Genomic DNA, 18994 nt, shown 5'->3' with positions numbered 1-18994 from the left:
AGAAAAGCGGAAAGGGAATTAAAGGAACGTGACATGGAGCTTCAGCAAGAAATCAAATTCAAGGAGCTGGAGTTAATGAGAGAACAGGGAGAGGCACCACCCTTGCTGACGGGGTCGACACCTAACCAGAAAACCTGGGATGTGGGCAGACATGTGAGGCTGGTTCCACCGTTCAGTGAAAAGGAAGTCGCGAAATTTTTCCCACACTTTGAGAAAGTGGCTCGACAATTAAACTGGCTGGAGGAGGCCTGGACCATACTCGTGCAAAGTGTGCTGGTGGGGAAAGCTCAGGAAATTTATTCGGCGCTACCAATGGACCAATGTGCAGATTATGAGGTACTGAAGAAGCACATCCTCAAGGCCTATGAGTTGGTTCCGGAAGCTTACAGGCAAAAATTCAGGAATGCCAGGAAGAGGGAGAGTGAGACCCATGTGGAGTTTGCCAGAGTGAAAGAAAACATGTTTGATCGGTGGTGTGAGTCAAAAGGAGTCGGGAAAGACTTCGAGACATTGCGGGACTTGATCCTGGTGGAGGAATTCCAGCAGTGTGTCCACGAGGACATCAAAGTGTACCTGCAGGAAAAGAAGGTACCAAAGTTGTGGGACGCAGCCACCATGGCAGATGATTATGCCTTAACCCACCGAATAGGGGTCCACGAACCTAACTCCTCGCCTAGATCTCCGCAGGGGAGGTGGGGAACAGCGAGTGCGGAGAACGACCATACATGGCGGCGGCCTCGAGATGATTATGGGGACAACTATGATACCCCACCGGTTCGAAATCAGAGGGATGCGGGCCCAAGACAAACTTATAGTTCGGGGGGCCCGAGGCAGACCCCGAGTTTTTCCTCCGGGCCTACTTGCGCGTTTTGCAAGAAACCTGGACACTTGATGTCCAGTTGTTACCTCATGAAAAGGGACAACCCAGAGCGGAGTCCGACTATTACAACTCCGAATGCGATGGCTAGCGTAAGAAATCGCCATCAAAAAGGTTACCAACCATTTATTTCAGAGGGGTTTGTGTCACTGGATGGAGCCTCGACTAACCGGAGACCGGTTAGGATATTGAGGGACACAGGGGCCCATCAATCTTTAATGCTTGAAGGCATTTTGCCATGGTCCGAGGAGACGGCAACGGGGGATAGTGTTCGTTTACAGGGGATCGGGGGCGGTGTTAGTGCTCCCCTTCAGGTCATCCAGTTGGAGTCCGATTTGGTGTCAGGACCGGTCACCGTCGGTTTACAAGCCACGCTTCCTGTAGAGGGTGTATCTGTGGTTATCGGGAATGATTTGGCCGGGGGTCAAGTTTATGGTAACCTGAGGGTTGGTAAAGAGCCCAGCAGGGAAAATAACACCACACCAGCTCGGGATGGCGACAAAAGTGCCAAGTTATTTGTAGGGGGACTGACTTCAAAACAGAGGAAGAAGTTCTGACCTCTGTCTTCAACAGATATGGGCCGCTGGTGGAAGTGCGGTTGGTAAGAGACTGGGAAACGCAACAGTCAAGAGGGTTCGGCTTTGTCACGTTTGCCAGCACAAAAGACGCCAGAGAGGCAGAGAAGAATTGGAATGGCAAGGATTTGGAGGGTCGGACCATAACAGTAGGGAAGACATTTCGTAGGCGTCGAGAGGTCTACAGGAGAGGACAACTGGGCGGTAGTTTTGGTGGTGGCCGCAATCAATATTATTATGGAGGCTCCCTGAGTTACGGCCGCTCCCGAAGGAAGGATTGGCAAAGTAGTGGCCGAGAAGGAGACCGCTATTCATGGGACTACAGGGACCAGTGGTCCCACCCTAATTATTAGGGAAGTTCTGAGAAGTTGAAGCACTGAAGGCGGCGGAGCCGCCGAGCCAAGATTCCTACACGAATTAACCGTGAACGCCATTCCTAAAGGCGTCCATGTAGTGAACTTTCATGCACGGACTAACCGTGAACTCCACGTTCCTCAAGGCGCCCATGTAGAGAACTTTCCTGCACGGACTAACCGTGAACTCCGCGTTCCTAAAGGCATCCATGTAGTGAATACTCGGCTTGGCCTCCCGGAAAAAGTGCTATCGAGTTGCTTAACTTTGGATCTTTGATCAACCCCTTAACCTTCATTCCCAAGAAACTGACGGTCAAAGTCAGAGGGTCATGAGATGGAGTTTGATTTGGCAGGGACAATGTCGTTGTTGGTACTTAGTCCAGAGGGAGTAATCTGGAGGGGTTGTGGTGAAATTTTGGTTGCTTTATTTTTAAGTGATAACTGTGCCCGGGGGGAACGGATAACGTGGGGGGGGTTGAGTTATCTGGTTTGTTTCTCCAAATTGGCCGGCAAAGAAAGTTTTCGCTGGGTTCAAACTTTCTTTCTTGAAGGGGGGGAGTGTTACATATTTATGTGAATGTATGTGAATTACCATTCAGGTCTTTGCTTATCCGTGTGTAGTATATTAAGTTGTTGTGTAGTTGTTGTGGTTGGAGGGTCAGGAGCCCTTCTGAGGGAGTGGCCGGAAACGGAAGTGACCGGAAACGGAAGAGGAAAAGACACGAGGAAAAAAGGACGATTATTATTCTTCCTCGCCCCGCTCCGACCAAAAGGTGGGATCGACCTTGCGCTGTGTGGAAAAGCGGCGTTCCGAAGCCGGTCTGGCGAGAGGAATCACCGGGACGTGTACCTGCCCGGTGGAGACGTCAAGTTGACGTGGGGCCGTGCATCAACCCCGCGTCTGGTATCGTTCGCGGCACCGTCTAAACAGACGCGTGCGGGTCGCACGTTGGGGCCTAACGCGCCTTGGAAGCAGCGTGGGGTTTGGCTTGCTCTACCGTACCCGCTCCGCGTGGCCACGAGGGGCTGCAGCCACGGTGCCTGGTACGATACCTGCCCGGTGGAGAAACGTCCACCCGGGGTTCGTTCAACCGCCCGAGTGCGGAGACGCCGACCAGTATCTTGGTCAGGAGGGGCTCAGAGACATTGTGAGGAGCAGAGACCGAAAGGGGGTGTGAGTACTCACCGGGACACACATATATAAGATGGCCATCTTACTCATAGGGAATTGGTTGTGGCATTGAAATATTGTTGATGGTTGTGTATGGTTGATTGCTCGGGGAAAATCTCCGTGGTTGTGTCATTGAAATTGTATGGTATCATTACCATTGGAAATATATCCTTGAAAATCAGTTGTCTCCTGGGTGAAATTCATATGGATTGCGTGGCGAAAGCGCCTATATAATACAGCTTGCTGGCGGAGTTCCTCTCACGGTCCGGGGGTCACCGAGACCAGGTATTCACCGAGGGGACCATGTAACAAGGTAAAAAGGGCGTTTGTTACAGACGCGGTTTTAGATGTTAGTTTACCGAGCGGTTTGGTATTACCGCGTCCGAACAGTTACTCCCCGATTAGAACCCTATCCCGCCCGATTCCACTCGAACGTTGGCCGAATCGCGCTACGCTAAATCAATGATGGAAAGGACACAACGGCTGGGTTAAATGAAACGACACAAGGGGTACAGTTCTCAAGACCTCCGGAGGAGGATATAATTGGTGATGCAGAAAAGGGGTAGATTACACGGTAAGAGGTAAAGCACAGAAAAGATGGGCACTTAAACACAGTCTTATCTATCGCCCGACAGACCACAGACAAACGGGACAAGACTGACTTACACGGGGATTGATGGCAGGGAAGGACAGGCAGTCGATAGCTCAAGGTGCACCTTGGCTCAGGGGCAGAATCAACACGGTCCGGTCCAGAGATGCGGGGAGGTATTTCAGCGCTCGGAGGTGGCGTCTTCTCTCTCCAAGCAGGGGGCGCATCTGACGTCACCTCCCTCTCCCTGCGCATGCTCAGCGGGGAGTGACACGCCCTCGGCTCGTTGTCTCCGCCCCAGATGGAATCGGTCCGCCGCTTCTATTGGGTGCGGGGGGTTACCGGGCTCCGCCCTTGACGAGGAGCTGACAGCGAGCCCCTGCGTGGTAACCCCGTCGGAGCACATGTTCAATGGCGGCTAACCAAGCCGGAGTGAGGACGCACACTCCCCGCGCTGCCGCCGCTGTTGTTGTTGTTGTTGTTGTACCATGAGGAAGAGCTGCGGGGAGGTATTGGGAGGTCCTAAACTTTCTAACGGTGCCATACAATCACATTCTGGTGCAACGAAGAGTCAGAATTAATGGAAACGAGTCCTTAACTGACATAGACTAAGAATAACTAGCAAGATGTCCTATAGTTGTCTACGTGAGATGCGGTGGACCTGGATGCGACATTTAAGGGGGGAAATAGGGGAAGGTCGGGGCTACAGAGTGTTGTTTACAGACAATGGGACTAGGGAATGGGGGATTGGGGATAGTTGGGAAGTATTGGGGAAATAGGGGAATATTTACAAGCGGATATGGATGGAGGCTAATCTCATATCCGCAACAATATTGTTGCGGATATGAGGATTGCATTTTTTTGATTGTGTGTATTGTATTGTGGTAAATTGTTGTGTAACATTGTTGATTATTGCCCCTCCTGCCTCCGGAGTTGTGTAAAGGTAAAAAGGGCGTCCCGGTAGTTAATTCCATGAAACACCACATTGAAGGACACGATAAAACCCTTGTTCAGTAGCCTATATCTTATTATGTGTTTTAGAGTAAGGCCTTGTCTTCCATTAGAATGACACTCCATTGCACCGGGTGAAAGAGATAGATTCCCTTCATTCCCATTCCCAAAACCTCCATTTCCTCTTTCGTCATTGCCAAGCCTCGATTGCCAATTACATCCCCTCCAAAGCCGCCATTGACCACGAGGCAGGGTTGGGGAAGAAAGGCGGGTCCCCACCTCGTCAGAGAGGGGAGGAGTGAGTCAGCCCCACTCAACCAACCACGAACAAGGGGTTGGACTTGGAGAGAAAGATCAAGGAGGTTCGCGAAGGTTGAGGGGCGGGGCCTATATAACCCGCTGCGGGACGTTCCCCAACAGATCGCAGATGAGCTGAGAAAGGAGAGGAGCTTTTACACGAGAGTCGCAAACAGGGTCCAAGAGAGAGCTGGGTTGTGAGGTCCAAGCGAGTTGAGAGTTGCACCATTGTTGCGTGCGAGATACGAAAAGCCTTTGACAAAGAGCCGCTTCAACCAGCCCCGTTTCAACCAGCCGAGTGACCCTGCCGGCGTGCGCTGTAAAGCCGAATACAAGGAGCTGCCGGCGTGCGCTGTAAAGCCGAATATAAGGAGCTGCCGGCTCCCCGCTTCGCGCCCGGAGTGGACCCGCTCGCTGTGCCCTGTGATCCCACCTGCTCATCCCTCCAAACGATTCCTACCCATCCATCCATTTGTGTACGTGAGTTTGTTTTGTTCGTGCTGTCCTGGGTAGGTAATTAAGTCCGTATAAGCTCGTAATTTTCACTGTGTCACCTGCGTTTTCATGTCACCTGTAAGTAATCGTGACTGCTCTTTTTGCTTATGTGTGTGTAAATAATAAACCCCGTTACTCTTCTGTACGTCTTCTTCTTCTTCCTCTTTGCATTCGTCGTCTTAGTCTTTTCCATATTGAGTAGCTGTGGCGCGATACGGCCAACGTCTGGGTGAATCGGGTTTAGTCGGGGAACAACTGTTCGGCCGCGGCGCCTCCGCTCGGCAAACAACATCCTTAACCGCGGACCGTAACAATTGGTGTCAGGAGTGTCGGATTCGGACATGGGACTAAATTCATTTAGCCCAAATTTTGGACACAATTGTACAATTGGTGTCGGGGAGTGAGATACGAGGCCCGAACCAAATTTTTAAAACAGCTAGAAAAAAAAAATTTGGTCAAAATTTGGAGTAGCCGAAATTTGCTTTTGTTTTACAAAAACCCGAATTTTGAAATCGCACCATGGCTGGTCAAGGCGACGGGATGCCGGTGGGAGAGATACAGATAGACGGGGTAGAATCGACCCAGGACCTCGGGGAAATGTATATGGAGGATGTGGTTGAGGGGGTATCAGGCGCACAAAATGGCGCTCTCGCGCACGTGGTTGAGGGGGCCACGGCCGTGGAACCAATGAGCGCGGCCCAAATGCAAGCCTTCATGGCCCAATTCATGGTGGAAATGCAGAAAGAAAACGACAGTATGGAACGAATGGAAAACAGAATGAGGGCTGATAGTGAGCGAATGAGGGATGAATTGGGGGGCAAATGGGAGAAATGGGGAACCGGATGGATGCTCAGAGTGAGCAAATTGAAGCAACAATGAACAGAATGAGGGCCGATAGGGAGGAAAGGGAGCAGAGGGACAGAGACCGCAAGTTGGGCGAAAGGGTCCCAGGGGTGCACGACGAGGGAACGCGGGTCGAGAAGCGCTGGTTGAGTGAAGCGGAGGAAAGCGCGGGTACAATGACGGGGGTAGAAATCGCGACACGGGGTTTGGAAAAGCCGGCGACCGATGAGGTAGAGGGAGTTTTATTAAAGCCAACGGTCGTCGAGGCGAGTAAAGAAAAAGTGGAAGTGGGCATTGAAATTGAAGAGACCGGGGACTTAGAAAACCACTCGCGGCGGGAGGAAAAGATGGAATATGTACAAAGTCCCTGCTCAAATCATGAGGATGTGCTCACTAACCAAATAAAGAGTTTGCAGGTGCGCGTGGAGAAGGGAATCCCCCAGGTGAGTCGTGCTGTATATTGTGCGGGTAGATTTTGCAGGAGGATGTTTAACGATAAGAGAATTGTCGCGCGATTGGGATCAAGGAAGCACCCGGGCGTTGGTAAAGGGTCCCGTGTGAGTGGAAATGGCACGCGTGTGAGGAAAAAGTGTGCGTCGGCGAGTGGGTGTGTTATAAAGTGTGGGAGTGAAACCGAGTGCGAGCGAGAATGCACGTCGGGGTGTACGGAGTGTACGTGCGAGGGTGAGAGTGACCCGGAGAGTGAGTTGGTGGTGGAGCAGGTGCGAGAATGCACGCTTGGAATGGTCGAGGGTGTGTGAGGAAGCACACCTGAGTTAGTGGTAGCGCGAGTGTGGGAGAGCCCATGTGAGCGCGTTAGTGGGTGGATGCCAGAGTGCACGCCCATGGTGAGTGTTACGGAGGACGTAACGGAGGAGAGGTGTGGACCGAGGTGTGCGAACGGCGAGTGTGCGCAAGAGTGTGCGTGAGAGGTGTGGTGTGTAACAGGGAGAGCGTTGGTGGAATGTACGGACGGCGTTGGAACGCCAGGTTTTGTGAGGGTGAAAGGGGTAGCGTATGCGTGTGAGCATGCAGGTGAAGCATCGACGGTAACCGGGTTAGCGGTTAGGGCGACGGATAGCCGATGCGAGCACTCGGGGCGCGGTGTGCTTTGTTGGATGCGAGGCCCGGCGCGGATCGAAGCTGCGTCGTTTCTCTTCGAAGCATCGTTGCCGATTCGGGCTTGGCCCCGCCCCGCACGGTCGAGTCCGGGCCTTGCCGGGCGAGGCGACTGGTGCGGTTCAAGGGCGAGTGGGGGGAAGCGGAACGGTGCCCCCTGGCGGGGACCGGGTTCCGACCGGGGGAGATTGAGCCATCGGGCCCGGGACCGCAAAGTACCGCGCCGAGATGGTGCGTGGAATCTCGGCCCGACCAAACCACCTCCCTTGAACCAAAGGCCGGACGGATTCAACCTGCAGGCAACCAAACCACCCGAATTCATTGCTCGGCTTTACGAAGCCGAGTTTAATGATGTCATGACGCACCGAGGCTAGGATATAGCGGACTGTGATGATGATGGTAGTGATTTGATACGAAATTTATAATAGTGAGTAGAATTGGCAGTAAATAGAAAATTTTTGATTGGGTGGAAATTGGACGAGCAAAATTTATAGTAAGAGATTCCCCATGTGATGGGATGGCCAATCCACCATCCCTCACATCGGGGGCAAAGGAGCACTAGATTTATGGGGTTTGGCAGTGAAAACTAGCCCGGGAGGGTTTGGATAATGTGTAGGGACCTAGAAGATGACCTTAGGTAACGTTAAGATTAGGTAGTGACAATGACACCTATAGTGGGGATGCAGAGAGGGTAGTGTGGATGATAATGACGTGGTATGTGCTTAGTTTAAAGGGAAGACGGGGAGCACTAAGTTAGCAGGGCAACAGGTAGTTCAGATGATGCCGTGTGTATGGTGAACAGGTGTGATTGCACAGGTGTGCAACTGAACAGGTGTATGGAGCAGTGTATGAGGGAGTAGTGGTGATTGCGTGTTGTGCTGACCAAATGGTCCAGGAAGAGGAGGAGGGTGCAGGTGGCACCAGGTGAGATTGCACAGGTGTGCAACAACAGGTGAATGGAATAAATGGTCTGGAAATATATGGAGTATTGGAATGGATGGTCGTGGAGTGAGTATGGTGGAAACTATGGAGTGGAGTGGATGGTGCGAAGGTGTGAATGGGGGAAGGATGGACCCCCATCACGAATACCCGGGGCGGGTAGTGTAAGTGTTAGGTAGAGGGTATAGGTAAATTGTGGTTGGATATTGGCATCTGTGGTGCGGGTGACAGAATGGTATTTGGATGGGTGCATTAGTGTTGTGGAAATGGCTGGGCGTGTAGCCTGTTAGTGTGTGTAGTTGGTTTGGGCACTCCACCACTGTGAGGATGTCGGCCAGGTGAGGCCGCAGGTGGGCCCTGGGAGCCGGTAGTTGTGGATGGGGCCCGAGGATCCGGAGGATGGACCCGGGTAGCCCAGTGCCAGAGGGCACCGAGTGGGGTGGCAGAGCCAGGAGGGGCCTTCCCCAGTTAGTTAGGTTAGGGTGAGGAGTTAGGTAAGCTCGGGTGGCAACTACAGTGGTGGGGGTGTGCAGGTGGGTAGACCTGCTGGGAGAGCTACACGTCTCAGCCCAGAAATTGTGCAAGGGCACCGGGAGATGAATCGGGGGAGTGAGACCCCAAATTGAGAAGCACCACAGTTTGGTCAATGGGAATTTGGTTTTTAAAACCACATAGAGTAAGATTGCCAATGGTTTGGCAGGGAAAGACCCCGGGTAGTGTAAAAGTGTGTTAAAGTCATTTAGAGGATAGCTAGGATTGAAGCCTCCTCGCACCATCTGCATCCACTCACCTGAGATGACGTACCTCCACACCATGCCAGGTTGTTTTATTATTTTTGATGCAAATGTTTGGAATGTGAGACGCATCATGACGTGGGTGTGACATTGTGCTTGATGTTCCATCTCTTCCTCCTTATGAGGATTGATGATGAATTGGTGATGGCAAATTTTGGATAGAGGGATTGTGGAGACGAATTTGGTATAAGGGAAATATGGGAAGTCGTGACGATAGCGACGGATTGGTAAATGTGTAGATTTTTGTAAATATGGGGTAAGGGCAAGGGTAGTGTAGGTGACAGGGGGGGTGACGTACGGTAGGGACGAGCTTTTCTCACTTCGCTCTCCGTACGCATTTCACCTTGCATTGCCTTATTGATGTGTACCCTTGTGACCCTACCCCTCGCTCATCTGTCTTCCCCCCTTTTGTCTCCCACATGACCTGAGCACCACTGGGCGCCGAGGGGGCGTGGCTGAGTCGGCCATTGTGCGCCCGGAACTCCCAGAACCAGCTGTCTGCATCGATGCACCACATTATGGACCACATGTCTGTGGCCGAGCACCACTTATGGACCCCATGGGTTGGGGCATGGCCCCTCTGCTGGAACCGGCCATGAAGGCCCAAAATCTTGCTGGCGGACCTTGGCCACAGGGCACCGATGCCCCACAGGTGAACCACACTAGTCGGCCCTGTGGGCCATAAATAAAATAAATAAAAATGGACACGTTGGGTGCATTTCATTTTCAGTTCAAATAGGCCGCTAGTAAGAAAATGAAGGAAAAGACAACAACTGGAAGAAATAATAATAGCCAGCAGAGGGAGCCGAAGAGCAAGAGACCACCTGCAGGGTTAGGGGTTGTCGATTTATTTTATTCATTGAACAGTGATGACTGTGCACCGATTGGTGCTTGAGGGTGTGTTGGTGCGTTATGGGTGCTTTCATGGTGCATTGATGCAGAGCAGACTGTCTCCCCCCACCCCAGAAAGAACAATCACAGGTCCTGGGTTGCGTTTTGTAAATAAAGTAGCGTCAATTGTAACTAATGCTCCCCACCGTCAGTGTGTAGTTTGAAGACCATTCCGCAATTCGGTTAACTGTGGGCGTGAGTCTGTTAGGCAGGGTGCAATGGAGCAGCGGGACAAATTTATCTATGTTTTAAAACTGTCGCACTCAGGGTCAGGTTAAAAGTAGAGGGAACTACACCTACGTGTCACACTAACTTAAAGTTATAGGCCCGGGACGTGCCTAAGAGGAGGAGGGTGCAGTGTTGCGGATATGAGGATTGCATTTTTTTGATTGTGTGTATTGTATTGTGGTATATTGTTGTGTAACATTGTTGATTATGGCCCCTCCTGCCTCCGGAGTTGTGTAAAGGTAAAAAGGGCGTCCCGGTAGTTAATTCCATGAAACACCACATTGAAGGACACGATAAAACCCTTGTTCAGTAGCTTATATCTTATTATGTGTTTTAGAGTAAGGCCTTGTCTTCCATTAGAATGACACTCCATTGCACCGGGTGAAAGAGATAGATTCCCTTCATTCCCATTCCCAAAACCTCCATTTCCCCTTTCGTCATTGCCAAGCCTCGATTGCCAATTACATCCCCTCCAAAGCCGCCATTGATCACGAGGCAGGGTTGGGGAAGAAAGGCGGGTCCCCACCTCGTCAGAGGGGAGGAGTGAGTCAGCCCCACTCAACCAACCACGAACAAGGGGTTGGACTTGGAGAGAAAGATCAAGGAGGTTTGCGAAGGTTGAGGGGCGGGGCCTATATAACCCGCTGTGGGACATTCCCCAACAGATCGCAGATGAGCTGAGAAAGGAGAGGAGCTTTTACACGAGAGTCGCAAACAGGGTCCAAGAGAGAGCTGGGTTGTGAGGTCCAAGCGAGTTGAGAGTTGCACCATTGTTGCGTGCAAGATATGAAAAGCCTTTGACAAAGAGCCGCTTCAACCAGCCCCGTTTCAACCAGCCGAGTGACCCTGCCGGCGTGCGCTGTAAAGCCGAATATAAGGAGCTGCCGGCTCCCCGCTTCGCGCCCGGAGTGGACCCGCTCACTGTGCCCTGTGATCCCACCTGCTCATCCCTCCAAACGATTCCTACCCTTCCATCCATTTGCGTACGTGAGTTTGTTTTGTTCGTGCTGTCCTGGGTAGGTAATTAAGTCCGTATAAGCTAGTAATTTTCACTGTGTCACCTGCGTTTTCATGTCACCTGTAAATAATCGTGACTGCTCTTTTTGCTTATGTGTGTGTAAATAATAAACCCCGTTACTCTTCTGTACGTCTTCTTCTTCTTCCTCTTTGCATTCGTCGTCTTAGTCTTTTCCATATTGAGTAGCTGTGGCGCGATACGGCCAACGTCTGGGTGAATCGGGTTTAGTCGGGGAACAACTGTTCGGCCGCGGCGCCTCCGCTCGGCAAACAACATCCTTAACCGCGGACCGTAACAATATATATATATATATATATAACATATATAACATATATATAAAATATATATAACATATATATATATATATAACATATAAAATATATAACATATAACAACCCATATTCATATACAATAATGAATTTAATAATATAATAAACCAAAGAGATGAAAATGAAAGATGAGGTAAAACTAAATCCTAATTTGAGACGTCTCTATTTCGTCACAAATACGACACACAGTGGAAAGATAAAATTAAAATAAAATGTTTTCTCGCTCTGATGTCACCCTGACCAATCCCTCAACTTTGTAGGTGTGGCCTGTTGGTTACAATCTTCTCGAGGCGGAGTTTAGTTCGGGAGCCTGTTTGCTTGGTGTGAACGTCATTAAGGTGTGGCTTACTTGCTGATCGGCAATGTCTGGGCATTGTTGGTGGTTCCGATGGTTTAATGAAAGTTTTGCATGGCCGGCCTTGTTGTAAATGTAAAACGTAGGGAAAAACCACCGATGGCAATCACATACTGGGGGAAAACTAATCTTAACCCCTATCTAATTACCATAGCTTCACTCCTCGTGTGAATGAATGATCGTTTGAAGGCCATTTTCCCCCGCTAGAGCAGGGGTTAGCCTTGCGGGCACCATGACCTCATGGTTCCCTTTTTGAGGCAGTTTTTATGGTCGGATGCCCTTCCTGACGCCAACCCTCTTACGAAGCACAGGGATATGGTGTACCTATTCTAAATCGGGGTACACACCGGGATCATTCATCCCAGCAAGCTGGTACTCAATTTGCCGACCTCGGAAGGATGACAGGCTGAGTCAACCCCCCTGGCGTTAATTCAGCGATCGATCAGGATTTGGAACTCAGGATCCAAGGATCCCAAGCCGGCACCCTAACCGCTAAGCTTACTCCTCGTGTGAAGGCAAGTAAGCAACTTAAGCTCCAGTTTCCCTACTTAATACATCGAGATGCCTCCTACTCGTCCACGGTCCATGCTATACCTATACAATCCTGCCTCGACTATGGTATTCCATCATCTACCCCCACAAACGTAGCAGTACTATACCACTCGTGACATTTTGTCAAAACATATTGCAAGAAATTCTTACCTTTTTCCAGTTTCTTTTTGTTGACGTGGCAAAAACCTCCAAACACTATCATGAGCAGTGTTGCTGATGATATGGATAGAAGTTGATAGAATAATGGTTTATCTTTTAAAGGACCTGAGAAAATCAGCATACAGCTTCACTCACCATCACAAACACAACTGTTGATATATATATATATATATATATATATATATATATATATATATATATATATATATATATATATATATATATATATATATATATATATATACTGTATATATATATATATATATATAATGTATATATATATATATATATATATATATATATATATATATACTGCATATGTACACATATAATATACACACGTTACATCATAATCAAGGACACCTACAGCGTCATGTATGAAGAATACTTATGCTTCGATACCAAAATCGAAACAGTCATTTACTATTACATTAACATCTTAAAAATTGGAACAAGTAAATATTTCAATGTAAGTACAAAATGTGTGGCATGAAAAGAAAAGAAAAATAAACAAAGAAAAACAAGAGTGAGAATTGCTTTGCAATAAATGTCCCCTACCGATGTGATATTATTGAAGTCCAAAAGGGCATAACTCTGTGAAAAATTGACGAAATTCCCTGAAACTCAAACTTGTGCTGTAACTTATCATAATAAAGTAATGTACTAAGTTTCAGCTAAATATATTAGAGGGTGCCACCTCGAAAGTAAAAAAAAAAAAAACCATAGGTGGGACGGACAGATGGACGGACGGAGAGCAAACCTATAGTCCCCTCTGGTGAAATGGTTAGGGGACTAATAAAAAGAAACAAAAGTCTAAGAGAAAAACCTTCCTCCGTCCATCCATCTTGCCATATAGCCGGAAGGCCATCGGGTCAAAAAATGAAATTCTGTGTGAGGTAAGTGCAAAGAAACAGATGGTGGTGATTGTCAGATTCAATTCAAAGATTCAATCCCACTCCACCCTCCAGGTCTTTAAAACAGCTGTTCACCACCATCTCTTATCTTCCCCCATACAAAACGTTGATCTTTTCTACCCCCGCTAATTTCACCCCAATTCCACTTTTTTGAAATACCAACTTCTGTCCTGCAAGTCCTTGGTGTCCTTGTGTTTTATACTTCTCCCACCCCCCCCCCCCCTTCCCACGCCTCCTCCCCCCAAGCCCTCTCCCTCCCACACTTCTCCCTGCTCTCAAATGTTGTGTGCTCTCAAGTGTTTATGTGCTTCCCCTTCTCTCCCCATCTTGTCTTCCGTTCCCTCTTTTTATATATTTTGTTTGTCTGGTTGATTTGTTTGTGAAGTAAATGTCAGCTCTTTCACGAGCCTCGATTCAGTATACAAAAAAAAAAAGAAGAAAAGACTGGTCACCACACCGATTGTCTTGGACATGGTGGCAGGAATCTGTAATTTGTTCAGGGTGTCGGCGATAGCTTCCCTACTGTCCGGAAAATACATCGTGGGATCTTTAAGGTCCACTGACATGCTATAAGATGGGTCGCCTAGTTTAACATCTATCCAAAAGACGCCACAGTTTGAGATGCCATGCCCTGCCTGCGAAACACCAAATACTGAACTTATATTATAAGTTATGAATGATAATCGCTGCAAACCAGCAACCACGTGATGATGATGATATGATGAAGAATGATAATCAGTTTCCATTATTATGCATCTATTTTTTTTAAACATACCAGGTGATGCTGTGCAGTTACTTTGGCGCTGTGGACCCGATGTAAGTGGGATCTGCGCTGTGGTTGTTTCCCCCAGAGTGGTAGATTTAATGGGGTCTGTTGTAAAACACACGTGGCACATGCTTGTGAGGGTAAAAAGAGCGATGACGTGCATATGTTGGTCACCTACTTGAAACACAAGTTATAATTAATCATTATTATAAAGTTGCACATCATCATATTTGCTGTGAAGCATTGTAGCCTCAGACAAATGCGGGTTTTATAAAACGATCAAATTTATCCCAAAACATTTATAGGGTGATTTTTGGTTCTTTACATTTTAAACTCCTTCCCTTCTAATCTCAATGTTTTGCACATTTTCATTTATAAATGTTCAAACTCCTTTGTTGTAGTTTCTCTTTGTCACCTCCATTTGGGTCTCTTCAAGCAATCCATTCCTTTCCAAGTAAACTGCTACATCGAAATAAACATGATGTTGTCTCACTTTGTTATGTTGTGTTTATCTTCCAAGAAGTATGTTATGTTTGTTGTCCTGAAAAGAAAAACTTTTCGTTTATTGTTGAACAGCTCAATCGGTCAGTCGTACAGTTTTTCGGGTTGGAAAAATAGTCCCTTGAAAGTTGGTGAAAACTTTATGAAGAAACAAGGAGAAAAAGACATAAAATGTAATAGGCCCCGTGGGTTTAGTAATTTTGCTGCATGGAGTTAAAGGCCGCCAGTCAGCCATCTTTGGTCGGATTACAAAACAAAATCTTCTGCATATGTACAATGTCATGTGCTGTGCTTATGCCAAGTTAAAACAAAATTGGTCCATGCATGTTCAAGAAATGGTTGGGGACATGTTTAAGTAATAAAATTGCCACCAGTCGGCCATCTTGGATCTGATCTCGAAAGAAAATGACGTGCTTATGTGGGCCATCATTCATTATCTGTCTGTCAAATTTTGAACAAGATCGGTAAATGCATGTCCGAGAAATGGTTGAGGACGTATTCAATACTGGATTTTTATGCCTCCGCCGCCAAAGTTGCCGGAGGCATTATGTTTTCAGGTCGTCTGTCCGGCTGTCCGTCCGTCCATTATAGGTTTTCGTTACTGCGATAACTTGAGAACGGCTGAAGGGATTTGAATTAAAACTTGGTACAGGCATGTATAATGATGTAAAGATGTACTGAATAGATTTTGGGGTCAAGGGGTCAAAGGTCAGATGACGTGTCAGGTAAAAATGTGATAACTTGAGAACAGCTGAACGGATTTAAATCAAACTTGGTACAGGTATTATAATGATGTAATAATGTGGGCGAAGGCATATGGGTCAACGTCCTGACGTCGCAGAGTGTAGTTCTAGTTTTACAACTAAATTGGCTGCCAGTCTACCAGTCAGCCATCTTTAATCGGTAAGCAAAATGAAGTGAGATGGACGTGTATGCCATCATGTACTGTGCCAGGGGTGGATCCAGGGATTTCAAGACGGAGGGGTGCACCAAACCATAGCGACGAGGGGGGAGGGTGTGAAGGTGGGTCTGGGGGTTGTCCCCCAGGGATTTAAAAAAAAATTGTATCGTCAGAAATGGCATTTGGTGCGTTCTTGGAAGTTTCTGCAGTTCCTTGCGTTCTTCTCTGGTCCATCAGTTCAGCACATTCACGATGACTAATGGCCAGATTGACGAACTGGTGAACCGACTTGCCCAGCTGTTCCTTCTGCTATAAATTGTGTGTGTGTGTGTGTGTGTGTGTGTGTGTGTGTGTATGTGTGTGTGTGTGTGTGTGTGTGTGTGTGTGTGTGTGTGTGTGTGTGTGTGTGTGTCTGTGTGTGTGTGTGTGTGTGTGTGTGTGTGTTAAAACCTCTGAGTGTTGATAAGCTGCCTGGAACATTCCTTACTCAAAATAATCTGGACAAGAGGACCAGATTCATAGCTTATAATTTATCATCCAAAATCCGAAGGGGGGTGGGGGGTGCGCACCCCCTGCACTCCCCCCTGCCCCCTCCATCTCCATCTCCCGGATCCGCCAGTGTGTGCTTGTGCTAAGTTTGAACAAAATCGGACCATGCACTTCCGATAATTTTTTGGGGACACATCTAAGTATCAAAATGGCCGCCAGTCAGACATCTTTGATCTGATCTCAAAAGGAAATGACGTGTGTATGTGAGCTATCGTTCATTATCTGTGTGCCAAATTTGAACAAGATCGGTAAATGCATGTTCGAGAAATGGTTGAGGACGTGTTCAACATCGGGTTTTTTTACAACTAAAATGTCTGCCAGTCGGCCATCTTTGATCAGATCGTGAAACAAAACGATACGCATACGTGTACCATCATGTATGTGCCAAGTACGAACAAAATCGGTCCATACTTGTCAGACATATGGTTGCGAACTCACGTACGAGACCCAATCCGTAAAACCCCCGTTTTGGACCAAGTCCAACAAGGGCTAATAAACTTTGGATTTTCTGACTAAAGACTGTTTGGGCAAAATGTGGCCTAAACAAATAGGTTGGAATAGTTGTGCTTCGGCTAACTCGCTCAACAGCACCACACACAATTACGTAACCTAACACGTTTCAATCTGGTGATGGTGAATTGGCCAAAGTTATTCCCATCAGTAGAATAAACCCGTTTTATACTCGATGTAACCGATTCAAATACCATAATAAGCCTGTGACGTTAATTTAAGTTGTGACGATTTCCTGTGGTGTGCAAAGCACTACAAATGTGAGGAACGACAATTGTAACTGAGAGGACATTCAAACTCAGGCGAGACAGCTCATAAGTGAGTGTGCATACATCGAGGGCCTAGGCTATCCGACCAACCCATGGAAGGAAGCGAATGTGTTGTTAAATGATTCCCGAGCAGAAGTTAACACCTGTTTAGTTAGTGCTTTTTGTTTATTATGATACTTGTCGAAAACGTCATTTTCCTCGGTTTGGAAAGACATCCAACCGCACAGTGGTTACAGATTTTCCGACTATGTGGGTGGAATGTAACGTCACACGTGGTGTGGGCAGTTTTTATATGAGAATTGCAATATTGGGGGAAGGGAAAACGTAACGTAAAGAACATGTGTAAAATTGCAAAATAACTTCACTTACGCGTTGGTGTAGTGACGCTGACGTGGTATTGCAGTCGGGCCTGGCCCATTACACCATGTACCCATATAATGCCAATCACCATCTCCTCACAGTCTGCACCAAACCTCCAGCAAAGTTCCTCACGTGGAATCATCTCAACCTCTGCAGAACCTCCAGCTCTTCACCCCGATGTCCTCCCCGTGAGCTCGCAAGGTCCTTCAACTCTCGGTGCCTTTACCAGAGCCATGACCTCAACCTCATCGCACCTTCTCCAGCACATCGGGTGCATCCTCGAATCGGCATCAGGAGCAGCACAAGGCAGTGTGAGAGAAGCTCCTTCATTCACTGACACATTCTCTTTGCTGACATTCGTCATTTTCTTATTTCTTGAGGACCATGTGGAAGCTGAAAAAGAGCACGTGGTATGGTAGCAAATGCTTTTGAATGACATCATCTCGATAATTACACAATATTATACCTTACTACCGATTACCATGTCGGTGTGATCCTTCTGTGTGTGGATTACTCATTGTGCAAAACACTACAGGTCCAGGTAAATCTTTACTTTGAAAAATAATAAATCAAGCAATTCTCTTGGAGCTGTTTCAGTCGTTGGTTTACCAATATTGACGAGTTTACTACTCGGTTCAGGGAAGTGTCTGTGTGTATGTGTGTGTGTATGTATGTATGTGTGTATCTGTGTGTGTCGTTGGTTGTTATCTCCATATGTGGGTTTCAGAAGGTGAAACGGAGCCCTCCCATGTCTCAAAGTATCCACCTTTATGTGTGTGTGTGTGTGTGTGTGTGTGTGTGTGTGTGTGTGTGTGTGTCTGTGTGTATGTGTGTATGTGTGGAGGGGTGTGCGTGTGGGGGGAGGGAGAATGTCTGTGTGTGTGTGGATGTGTGGATGTGTGGATGTGCGTGTGTGTGAAGGTCTGTGTGTGTGTGGGTGGGGGGGGGGGGGTGGTTATGTGTGTGTGGGGGGGGGGGGTTGAGGTGTGCGTATGGAGGGGGGGGGTGGATGTGTGTGTGTGTTTGTGTGTGTGTGTTTGATCGATTAAAAATATGATTGCCGATGATTGAAAATATGTATATACCGAGGTGTTCTTTATCCAAATTCTCAATCCTTATTTACACTCTATGCTCAAAGGTGGAAGTTTAAATAAATTATAGTAGTATTAATTATAAAATCCAAAATAATTGTATTTCATGCCGTTCTCCCTCTGTGTTGCATGTTTAAGGTGCCGTGTGTCTCTCACAATACGAGAGTACATTTTTCACTGCAGGTTCATTGTGGGTTAAGTTGAACCAATGACAAAAGAAAATGGATTAATTATTATTGAAGTAAATACAATTCAATTCTCCCCATTATTCCCCATATTCAATTCTCCCCGTTATTCACCATATTCAATTCTCCCCATTATTCCCCATATTCAATTCTCCCCATTATTCCCCATATTCAATTCTCCCCATTATTCCCCATATTCAATTCTCCACATTATTCTCCATATTCAATTCTCCCCATTATTCCCCATATTCAATTCTCCCCATTATTCCCCATATTCAATTCTCCCCATTATTCCCCATATTCAATTCTCCCCATTATTCCCCATATTCAATTCTCCCCATTATTCCCCATATTCAATTCTCCCCATTATTCACCATATTCAATTCTCCCCATTATTCACCATATTCAATTCT

The 18994-nt window shown here is 47.5% G+C and overlaps 1 protein-coding gene across 4 annotated transcripts in view; it reads right to left on the bottom strand.

The window, feature by feature from the left end:
- LOC144892944 (uncharacterized) overlaps positions 1-18994 on the bottom strand; it is a 71366-nt gene that overhangs the window by 12096 nt on the left and 40276 nt on the right. For all 4 annotated transcript variants that reach the window (XM_078781720.1, XM_078781723.1, XM_078781721.1 and 1 more), the window contains 3 exons: positions 17315-17698; positions 14225-14320; positions 12527-12640 (listed from right to left, as the gene is read on the bottom strand). In XM_078781720.1, the coding sequence (XP_078637846.1) occupies positions 12527-12640; positions 14225-14320; positions 17315-17447 (343 nt within the window). In that variant the 5' untranslated portion in view covers positions 17448-17698. The remainder of the gene's footprint in view (positions 1-12526; positions 12641-14224; positions 14321-17314; positions 17699-18994) is intronic.

This window comes from Myxine glutinosa, chromosome 7 (assembly GCF_964187855.1).
Source record: "Myxine glutinosa chromosome 7, kmMyxGlut1.1, whole genome shotgun sequence".
Classification (NCBI taxonomy): domain Eukaryota; kingdom Metazoa; phylum Chordata; class Myxini; order Myxiniformes; family Myxinidae; genus Myxine; species Myxine glutinosa.
The sequence above is the reverse complement of the archived record's forward strand: the minus strand, read 5'-3'. Positions and strand labels throughout refer to the sequence as shown.